At 44.2% G+C, this 11512-nt stretch overlaps 1 protein-coding gene across 1 annotated transcript; it reads right to left on the bottom strand.

Moving 5' to 3' along the window:
* Positions 1 to 845: 845 nt before the first annotated feature.
* TRIM75 (tripartite motif containing 75) lies at positions 846 to 7536 on the bottom strand. The gene is made up of 2 exons (XM_054486403.1): positions 7454 to 7536; positions 846 to 2600 (listed from the first exon to the last, which is right to left on the bottom strand). Exon 2 carries the CDS (start codon positions 2250 to 2252, stop codon positions 846 to 848), a length of 1407 nt encoding a protein of 468 aa, XP_054342378.1. The 5' UTR covers positions 2253 to 2600; positions 7454 to 7536.
* Between the last annotated feature and the right edge of the window lie 3976 nt (positions 7537 to 11512).

Below are 11512 nucleotides of genomic sequence, written 5' to 3'. Positions count from 1 at the left end.
GGGAAAAATAATACCTTATTACTTTCTGTGTAATAAAGCATTCCATTGACAAACCATTTAAGGGGCTGGTTTGTCAGTGATTGAAGGCACCCCTGGACATCTCTTTACCACTGTCTGAGTCATCTTAACTAGGATACTTTGTCTTGAAACTGTTTTCTTAATTTTAAACTCTTTTTTTTTAACAGCCCACTGCCTACATCTCAGAGTTGTTTTGAAAATACTGCAACTCCTGGGACATAGTTAGGGCTCAATCAATGTTAGCTGTCTTTATAAGAAAACATTCTGAGTAAATATAGGTATACCATCCTGCCCAGTGATTCATCTTTTAGTCTCTGACATGGTATCTAATGGTAATGTCCATTAGTAACAAGATTTTCCAGTTCTCTCCAGTGTCATAATAAGTCACTGTATTCCAAAGTACTATGCACAATAGCAAAGAATACAGGAAGAAATGAAAATTTTGGGAGCAGAAACCTAATGTAGTGAGTGCCACCAGTAGGTGGCTTCTGGGGATAACAGAAAAACTGTCAAAGCCCCACATGTTAAAGGCTAAAAATGCTTACCCTCTCCCTGTGGTGCCCACTCCATCCCTTTAAATTGTGTCCTGTGGTTTAACTAAGGGTTATAACCTGCTCCCTGCTTAGTATGTGTCAGGAATAGCACAATCCAACCTTTATACAGAGGAGACAAAATTGGTAAGTTTGTTCTGGTTCATCCCTTGCAAGCTCCATCTGCACTTTCATTCATACATATGTTAATACAATAGCCTCTGCATCTTCCATTAAAAAAAAAAAAAACGACAACGACGACGACTAGTAAAATAGTTCAGCCTAACAGGTGGGTTTTCATTTACAAACTGTCCCTGTACAGATTCTGAGAGGTTGTGAATCTGGTCCTACATAGAAATAAGGCCGAAGAGGCCCAGTAAAAGTGTCAGTGAAAGTACAGATATGAGATTTCTCAGCCATGTTATAGAATGAGATCTCACCCATCTCATAGTCCAGGAAAATGCCAATGGCCCTGGCTTTCACCTCTAACAACAGAGGGGTTGGAAAAGCCCCTGGTGCATGATAGCCATCATCTTGCAGCTCAATTCTCCAACATTCCTGCTGGGCTGATGAGGGTCTCCTTGCCTTTGTGGGAAGAGAGTCTTTGCAAATGCCAATAGCCCATTCTGACTTATCCCCCACTTCAATCTCCCAGAAATGCCTGCCAGAATGAAAATATGGAAAACCCAGAACAACTGGCTTGACTGTAAATCTTTTTGGGAAACCAGGAACCTTTTGTTTTCTCTTTGTAAATCTCACACATTTTTTATCTTCAGATACAATCAGGTTAGGGTGTGCTGTTTCAGGGTCTAGAATTATTTCTACTTTAAATTTCTTTATAATTCTCTGCAGAGCAGAATATTGGGGATGAAAACTGCAGCCATCTCTCTTTAAATGAATTGAAAAGATCGATGGGCTACTCTCATTTTCAGATTCGTAGAAAATTTTAATTTGTGACAGCAATTCCAGTTCAGACAGCTCACTGAGCTCTACTACCTTACTTAACTGGCTTTTGAGTGTGGCACTGTAGTTTGAAAATGCTGTTATGTTTGCACTGAGTTTTTGTTGATTGTCCTTCTCTTCTTCAGCTAATCTGGAGAGAACTGCCTGTTGCTCACGGTCTAAAAACTGGTTGAGGTGCTCAAATTCAGAGGATAATTCCTGCCTTTGGTTTTCCACCATCTCTCTCAGTTCTAAGGGTTTTTTGCTTTGAGTGCTTATTAATTTTTGGAGGTCTGCCAATTGCTTTTTCAGGGGCTGGATGTAACTGCAGAATCTTTTCCTATAATGAATGGCAGCTTTCTCTATGGGCCTCACATGGTGGCCCTGGTGGTCAGGGAGCTGAGTGCACAGGGGACACAACACCATCAGGTCCTCCTTGCAGAAAACGCTCAGGGGCTGGTTGTGTTTCTCGCACAAGGTGGTCTCTTCCTGCTTCCTTTTATTGCTCTTGGTGCTCTGGAGTAGCTTGGCAATTTCAATCATCCTTCCCAGCTGGGTGTTGCTCCTGAAGTGCCCCTCTTGACACTGGTGACGACAGACAGGGCAAGGGAACAATTCCTGTAGATCCATCCAGGACTGTTGGATGCAGGAACGACAGAAGTTGTGCCCACATTCGATGGTGATGGGGTCACTCAGGTAATCCAGACAGATGGAGCACTTAGCCTCTGCTTGGAGTCCGGTCAGAGCTGCTGCCACTGCCATTGGGCTGTCAGTGAAGGTCTGGACCAAGGTGGGCTTTCTTCAAGAGGTTGAGTGCTGTGGGTACTCTTCAGTGAGAAGCAGATATGCTCTCAGATCTCACTGTCCTTCCTGGAGACAGCTGATGACCTCACTACAGTCCCACTGGTTTCTCACATTGGTGGCAGCCCTTGAAGTCCTTTGAATCTTCGGACCCTTTCATTCCAACTGCCAAAAGGAGTCCCACACACAGCCTGCCGGCAGTCACAGTTCAGCCAGACAACTGTTCTTCCAGCCTTTGGCTGCTCAGAGAAAATGATGCCAAGCTAAGCAACTGTTAGGAAAACAGCTGTTGCCTCAAATCATTGGTTGCTGTGGGTGAGAAGATATTTCTTTCTTAAGAACAAAACAAGATGAAACAAACCTGAATTTATTTCAGGTGGTCCTAACCTCCACCACATTCTAGCCAAACACAAATTATCCTCCCCTAGCCCCAGTCTTTTATTTCCGTGCCTTTATTATTGTGCCCTAGCTATTCCACATACTTCGAACCACAATCCCCACATCCCATCTACTTACCAGTCATCCTAACTGGGGTTGTGGGAACAGCTTAGGCCCTGAGGCATAGAGACCACCCAAATTAAAATACAGCCTTTGTTACCTATCTCTGTAACTTGTAGAAATTTGCTTTACATCCCAAATTCTTGGAATCAGGTAAATAATAACAATCTCCCTTTAAACTTTTGTCTTGATAAGTTATTTCTAGCCTGGGCAACATAGACTGAGCCCGTCTCTACAAAAAAAAAATAAAAATAAAAAAAAAAATTAGCTGGGCGTGATGGTGCGCACCTGTAGTCCCAGCTACTTGGGAGGCTGAGGCAGGAGGATTCCTTGAGCCATGGAGGTCAAGGCTCCAGTGAGCTGCCATTGTGGCACTGCACTCCAGCCTGGGTGACAGTGAGACCTTGTCTCTAATTAAAAGAAAACAAAAAGCCTTTCTGATGGCTCAAAATCACATCTACCAAATTTACCTTGCTCTTACATCCTTGCTTCTCTACAGTTGAATAGGCCACAGAAGACCTATCTATTTGTGAAATGAAACCCAACGAGATAACACATTGAATATAAACAAAATTTGCAAAAATACTTTCAGTATTTACTATTAAAATGTCATTATGTCTAAATGCAAAATACCTACAAGATAAGAAAATAAACAGACAAAAACTGAACATATTCCCAATGTATGGGAACATGCTCTCCAAAGGAGCATAGGAGCAACAGTTATGTAGACATTCCAACACTGTAGACTGTGAAGTAGAAACAAAGGTTGAGCTTGGTGGATCATGCCTATAATCCCAGCACTTTGGGAGGCCGAGGTGGGAGGATCACTTGAGTTCAGGAGTTCGAGACCGGCCTGGCCAACATGGCAAAACCTTGTCGCTACTAAAAATACAAAAAAAAAAAATAGCCTGGCATGGTGGCACATGCTGTAATCTCAGCTACTTGGGAGGCTGAGAAATGAGAATCGCTTGAACCCAGGAGGTGGCGGTTGCAGTGAGCTGAGATCGCGCCACTGCACTCCAGCCTGGGTGATGGAGCCAGATGCTATCTCAAAAGCACATAAACAAACAAACAAAAAACAAAAAAAACTTAAAAAGTTTTTCCTTTGCCACTGTAATTCGACAATGCTAATCCTATAAAAATGCAGATGACTTGAACAAATATTCAAACATATATACAAAGATTTTTGTTGTTGTTGAGACAGGGTCTCTTTTGGTCACTCAGTGCGTGATCATGGCTCACTGAAGTCTAATTTCTTGTTATTTTTTCTAGAGGTCTCGCCATGTCACTCAGTCTGATCTCAAACTCCTGAATTCAAGCAATCCTCCTGTCTCACCCTCCCAAAATGTGAGGATTACAGGTGTGAGCCACTGCACCAGGCTGAAAATGTTATTTTCAGTACTAGTTTGAACTTCAAAAGAGAGGAAGCATTGGAAAATGTCTAGTCAGTATTGGCAGAATAAACTATATTACATGTGTGTAACATACATTCTATACAAGGCAGTATCAAGCAGATTTTAAAGCAAAATAGCACCAAATAGATTGATGCACACAATATATCCTAGGATAAAAAAAAAAAGCAGGCGTCTTCCTACTCCTTCCACCTATTTTTCACTCTGTTCACAGCTATCATCTCTTCCCCTTGGACCAAGGGGCCACCACATTCAGAATTTTGTATTTCAGAAAATGGATTGGCCGGGTGCAGTGGCTCACGCCTATAATCCCAGCACTTTGGGAGGCCAAGGCGGGCAGATGACCTGAGTTCAGGAGTTTGAGACCAGCCTGCCCCAAATGTTGAAACCCCGTCTCTACTAAAAATACAAAAAAATTAGCTGGGCATGGTGGTGGGCACCTATAATCCCAGCTACTTGGGAGGCTGAAGCAAGAGAATGGCTTGAACCCGGGAAGCGGAGGTTGGGGTGAGTCGAGATCGCATCATTGCACACCAGCCTGGGCGACAGAGCGAGACTCTGTCTCAAAAAAAAAAAAAAAAAAAAAAGAGAGAGAGACAGAGAGAGAAAGAAAAAGAAAAAGGGCATGGTACATAGATTGTCTACTATGTGAGCATACCCAAAAAGGTTTCGGAAACACTCAATCCCTGTGGTCCAAGGCCTCAGTAATAAAAACACACTTTTATCAGACAGCATAGTCCATGGCATCAGAAATTACTCCCAGGATCTAGTGAAGGGACAGTCCTGAAGACAGACCTTTCTTTGGAATATGCAGGGATCCCTCAGCTCAAGTCTGCTGATTTCACCCTTACTGGAGGGTCTCAAGAATCATTTCTTTTAAAAAAAAAAAAAAAAAAATTCATTTTTATTAACTTATTTATTTTTAATAGAGATGAGATCTTGCTGTATTGCCCAGGCTGATCTTGAACTCCTGGCCTCTCAAAGTGTTGGGATTACAGGTGTGAGCCACCTCACCAAGCTGAAAATATATATGTTTTAAAGAGATGGGGTCTCCCAGCCTGGCCAACATGGTGGAACCCTGTTTCTACTAAAAATACAAAAATTAGCTGGGTGTTGATTGGTGTAAATAACTGATGCCTGTAGTCCCAGCTACTGCAGAGGCTGAGGTGGGAAAGTCACTTGAACCCAGGAGGCAGAGGTTGCAGTGAGCTGAGATAGCACCACTTCATTCCAGCCTGAGCAATACAGTGAGACTCAAAAAAAAAAAAAAAGGGAGAGAGAGACTGGGTCTCACTATGTCGCCCAGGCTTGTGTTGAACTCCTGGGCTCATGTGATCCACCTGCATCGGCCTCCCAAAGTGCTGAGATTATAGGCGTGAACCACCACGCCTAGCACACTTCTTGATCAAGCATAAATTTCTGGAGCAGAGTGCATTCTCTTGCCCTGAGGCATCTCTGGACAGCTGATCCAGAGTCCTGCAAAGCTCAGGTCCTGCCACTATTTTCTTTCCTTGGCTCCTCCTCTTTGTTCAGATCTCAGGCTTCCCAGCTGGCCTCATCTTCCAGCATCAAGCTTCAGTATCAAACGCCTCTCCTTTGTAAAATGTAGTTATCGCTGGGCACAGTGGCTCACGCCTGTAATCCCAGCACTTTGGGAGGCCAAGGTGGGTGGATCACCTGAGGTCGGGAGTTCGAGACCAGCCTGACCAACATGGAGACACCCTGTCTCTACTAAAAATACAAAACTAGCTGGGCATGGTGGTACATGCCTGTAATCCCAGCTACTCGGGAGGCTGAGGCAGGGGAATCACTTGAACCTGGGACATGGAGGTTGCGGTGAGCCGGGATCATGCCACTGCTCTCCAGCCTGGGCAACAAGAGTGAAAATCCATTGCAAAAAAAAAAAAAAAAAAAAAAGTAGTTATCTTACCAGGCACAGTGGCTCACGCGCGTAATACTAATGCTTTGGGAGGCATAACTGGGAGGATCGCTTGAGCCCAAGGAATTCAAGACCAGCTCTGGGCAGAGTGAGAGCCTGTTTCTACTAAAAAAAAAAATTTTTTTTTTAATGGTTGAGTTTGATTCTTGTGTGGCCTTGGGGGAGCTACTTAACCCCTCCTGGCCTTAGTCTGTCCTTTGTAAGCAAACATAGTGGTTAAATAAAGGAAGATCAAGTCCATAAACAGCCTGATGGGGACCTCAGGGCCTTGGATCAGGGCTCTAACCCCCCACCCCACCCCCAACTCTATACACAAACCATCCCTCACTGCTACATCCTGGAAGGTAATTCCACACTCGCCATCAGACTAGCATTTCTGGGAATGTTCCCAGACAGATATCAGTCACCTCATTTTCTGACTCCTTAGGACAGGGTGGGCTCTCAGCTGAACTTTTTTTAGTAAGCATTTCAGTGACTTAGGACAAAACTAGTAAATAAATCAGGAACCATAATAAATAAATGGCATGCGTTTTAAAATAACCTTATGCCGCAGGCGTGGTAGTTCATGCCTGCAATCCCAGCACTTTGGGAGGCCGAGGCAGGCGGAACACTTGAGATCAGGGGTTCGAGACCAGCCTGGCCAACATGGTGAGACTAAAAACACAAAAATACTAAAAATGGGCCAGGCACGGTGGCTCACACCTATAATCCCAGCATTTTGGGAGGCCAAGGTGGGTGGATCACGAGGTCAGAAGATCGAGACCATACTGGCCAACGTGGTGAAACCCTGTTTCTACTAAAAATACAAAAAATTAGCTGGGCGTGGTGGCACATGCCTGTAGTCCCAGCTACTGGGGAGGCTGAGGCAAGAGAATCACTTGAACCTGGGAGGCAGAGGTTGCAATGAGTCAAAATACCCACTGCACTCCAGCCTGGGTGACAGAGCAAGACTGTCTCAAAAAAAAAAAAAAAAAAAAAACACAAATTAGCCTGGCTGGTGGAGAGTGCCTGTAATCCCAGCTACTCGGAAGGCACAGGCAGGAGAATTGCTTGAACGAATTGCTTGAACCCAGGAGGCAGAGGTTGTAGTTAGCCAAGATCACCCCAGTGCACTCCAGCCTGGGTCACAGAGCGTGATTGCGTCTCAAAACAAAAAAAAAACAATGAAAATAAAAACATTAAATCACCTGATGCCGAGTTCGGGTTCCCTTGTGAGGTGCAAGCTCCCTCTAGGCACAGAGCAGGTGCTCAAGAGGCCACGGGTTTCACTACACTCCATCCTCCGGCACCCACAGTGTCACTTCCCAGCTTACCTGGAGCAGGGGGAGCTCTGCGGCGGTCCTTCATCCGTGTAAGAGGCCACACACTAGATACTAACTAAACACACATGGAAAGTGCAGGTGTGAGGACTCCACCCAGCTAAGACCAGCTTCCACCTGGAAGAGGGAGGGGTAGGGGCAAGAGAGGGTGGGGGAGGCTTCCTCCCTGTAAGCACCTAAGTGTTCTTGGCCTTGATCCAAGAACTTTGGAGTCTTTTTTGTAATAACTGAATAGGGCAGGTTTGCATTTGCTCATGCAGATAACCAGAGCCCACCTTATTTAGATGAGTGAAAAGGAACAGAGAAGTTGAGAAAGACTAAAGGAGATTTCAACCCAGAGCCTGCAACTGGGCTACCTGCTGAAAGATATTCCTTACAAGCCTGGGCAACATGGTGAAACCCTGTCTCTATGAAAAATACAAAAAATTAGCTGGGCATGGCGGCAGGCACCTGTAATCCCAGCTATTCGGGAGGCTGAGGCAGGGAGAATTGCTTGAACCCAGGACACGGAGGTTGCAGCGAGCCAGGATGGCGCTACTGCACTCCAGCCTGGGCGACAGAGTGAGACTGTCTCAAAAACAAAACAAAACAGGAATCTTGATTTCTCCTCAACTCTGAAGCCAGAAACCTGGCCCTCTCCCAGTCTTCTCCACCTCAATCAATGGAACCTTTGTTCACCTAGCATTTGAAGCAGAAAATCAAGAAGACGTCTCTGATTTCCCTCATTTCTTTTGCTCCCTACAAATCCACCATCAAGCCCTGGTGTCCTGCCCCACACTGTGTCCCTGAGCTCTGACACACCCTCCTTGGGGACACCTGGGAACCCTCACCTGGTTAGCTGACCCTGGCTGTCCTTCCTCATCCCTCACCCCTCAGAATCCAGTGCTGTCACCTGGGATGCTAATTTGGGGGCTGTGTTTGGCTTCATGTGTGTCCTGTGAAGGCAGAAGAGAGATTGACAACACTGGCCGTGGACAGATCCTCAAGAAGCCATGAGTCCTAAGGGGCAGGCAGAGAAAGAGTCATCTGTCCAAGAGACCAAAGAGACCGAGGCGCAGCTGTCCGGGGCCCGCAGCAGGGTCCGGCTCCTAGGGGATCAGGACAACTGTAAAGGGACTGATAAAAATGCGTGGGAACATTTCAAGGAGTATCAGGGGCAAAGGCCAGAGTGGCTCTAATGGGAGACAAGAGGTAAACACTCATTATAATTCCTAAAGGTAATCAGCCCAGAGCCTGAAGTCAAAGTAAAAGAATAGATTATTTGGATTAATTTACATTTCTGAGGGTAAGTGATCCTTTCTCAATGCTGTCCCTCCCACCCATTAGCTGATTCCATTTGGTTTTGGCCCCACCCTATGATTATAAATGAAATAATCAAAATACAGGAATTTTTCCTCCAAAGCGGTTTTAATGCGAAAATGAGTGAGAGTTCTGTCTTAAAAATGAAACTGGGTGGTCAGGCACGGTGGCTAACGCCTATAATCCCAGCACTTTGGGAGGCTGAGGGAGGGGGGCGGATCGCCTGAGCTCAGGAGTTCGAGACCAGCCTGGGCAACACGGCGAAACCCCGTCTCTACTAAAAATACAGAAAATTAGCCAGGCGTGGTGGTGCACACCCATAATCCCAGCTACTCGGGAGGCTGAGACAGGAGAATCCCGGGAGGCGGAGGTTGCAGTGAGCCAAGATCACGCCAGTGCACTCCAGCCTGGGCGACAGAGAGAGACTCTGTCTCAAAAACAAATAAACAAAAAAGTGAAACTGAATGTTTTCAATCCTCTAAACTATAATAGAGTTTTAATATAGTATATTTTAAATGTTTAATATTTTCTGGGAAAAGAACAAATAAATAGAGATGAAGACCATCAGAAGATTGTAGAGTGCTGTGTTCTGGCTGTCTCTTGACATACTCCCTGTGTGCTCTCAGACAAACCCCGGGGACTTACACTACCATTTATCCGTAGAGGAGACCCAAGCCTATATCTCATCAATAGATTACTAATATCTTTCCCAATTCTAAATGATTTCAGTCATGCTGTGCCATTTATTAGCTCCTCAACCTTGAGCAAGTAATTTATAATCTCCTGGAATTTTATTTTTCTCACCTGTAATATGAGGACGTGCGTGCATATATATATTTGATCACAGTTAGCCCCTGGCATTGCTTATTAGTATTAAGAAAAGAATACATTGATCTATAGATCTTGTTTGGAGCCTGAATTAAACAAACTAACTCTAAAACACACAAATTTTGAGACAGCCTGCGGAATTTGAAAGGAGAAAAGATATTTGATGATACTTAAATTACATTTAATTTTTAAAGGGTGATTGTGATATTACTGTTACTTTTTTTTTTTTTAATTTGAGATGGGGTCTCAGTATATTGCCCAGTCTGGTCTTGAACTCCTGCCTCATGTGATCCTCCTGTTACTGGAGTGGGTCTCGATCCAGATCCCAAGAGAGGGTTCTTGGATCTCGTGCAAGAAAGAATTCAGGGCGAATCCATAGAGTAAAATAAAAGCAAATTCATTAAGAAAGTAAAGGCATAAAAGAATGGCTATTCCATAGACAGAGCACCCTGAGGGCTGCTGGTTGCCCATTTTTATGGTTATTTCCTGATGATATGCTAAACAAGGGGTGGATTATTCATGTCTCCCCTTTTTAGACCATATAGGGTAACTTCCTGATGTTGCCATGGCATTTGTAAACTGTCATGACACTAATGGGAGCGTAGCAGTGAGGACGACCAGAGGTCACTCTCATAGCCTTCCTGGTTTTGGTGGGTTTTGGCCGGCTTCTTTACTGCAAACTGTTTTATCAGGAAGGTCTTTGTGACCTGTATCTTGTGCCGACCTCCTATCTCATCCTGTGACTTAGAACGAGTAAGTGTCTGGGAATGCAGCCCTGTAGACTTCAGCCTTATTTTACTCAGCCCCTTCTCAAGATGGAGTTACTCTGGTTCAAACACCTCTGACACTCCCATCTCAACCTCCCAAAGTGCTGGGATTACAGGCACAAGCCACCAACCACATCTGGCCTATTACTGTTATTTTATTTTATTTCATTTTTTGAGACAGGGTCTCACTTTTGTCAATGAGGCTGGATGTGGTGGTGCAAACACCGTTTGCTGCAGCCTCGACTTCCCAGGCTCAAGTGATCCTCCCATTTCATCCCCCAAAGCAGCTGGGACTACAGGCTATATTACTGTTATTTTTAAAAAGATTCTTTATCCTTTAGAGACATATGCTGAAGTATCTTTGGATCAAATGATATGATGTCTTCAAATGATATGATTAGCTTTAAAAGAGTCTAAGTATAGAAGGTTAGGACCAGCATGTACAGATAAAACAAGATTGGCCACATGTACATGACTGTTGAAAATGAGTGATTCAAGAGATCTTTGCTATTCTTTTTACTTGTGCATATTATTGAAATTTCTTTTTATAAAATTGGGTTTATGTACTTGGTTTTATAGATAGGACCTCACTCTGTCACCCAGGCTGGAGTGCAGTGGTGCGATCATGACTCACTGCAGTCTCTACCTCCTGGGCTCAAGTGATCCTCCTGCCTCAGCCACATGAGTAGCTGGGACTACAGGTGCACACCACCACACCAGGCTAATGTTTTTTCATTTTTCGTAGAGACAGGGGTCTCAGTATACTGCCCAGGCTGGTCTCGAAGTCCTGGTCTCAAGTGAACCTCCTGCCTCAGCCTCCCAATTCTCTGGGATTACAGGCATAAGCCACTCTGCCTGGCTTTGACATTTCTTATAAAAAAAAAAAAAAAAGGAAGTACAGGAAAAAAATAAGAATATATGTAAATATATGGAATATATGGAATTAATATCTATATTATTTTTACACAAACATCATAGTATAAAAATATCTAAACACACAGAATAGGAAATCATAATACTATCACCCAAAAATACAGTCAGCCCTCAGTATCTGCCAAGTTCTGCATCCTGGGATTCTTCTCTTTTCTTTTTTCTACACCATCTGGAAATCAAAGTCTGCATCCCAGGATTCAATTAATCACTGATGGAATATTTTCCA

This window comes from Pongo pygmaeus, chromosome 3 (genome assembly GCF_028885625.2).
Source record: "Pongo pygmaeus isolate AG05252 chromosome 3, NHGRI_mPonPyg2-v2.0_pri, whole genome shotgun sequence".
NCBI classification, from domain to species: domain Eukaryota; kingdom Metazoa; phylum Chordata; class Mammalia; order Primates; family Hominidae; genus Pongo; species Pongo pygmaeus.
Note: the sequence above shows the minus strand (reverse complement) of the source record. Positions and strands in the feature narration are given on the sequence as shown.

Bases quoted from the DNA above. Each gene is read 5' to 3' on its own strand.
- TRIM75 (XM_054486403.1), bottom strand. From the start codon at position 2,252: ATGGCAGTGGCAGCAGCTCTGACCGGACTCCAAGCAGAGGCTAAGTGC.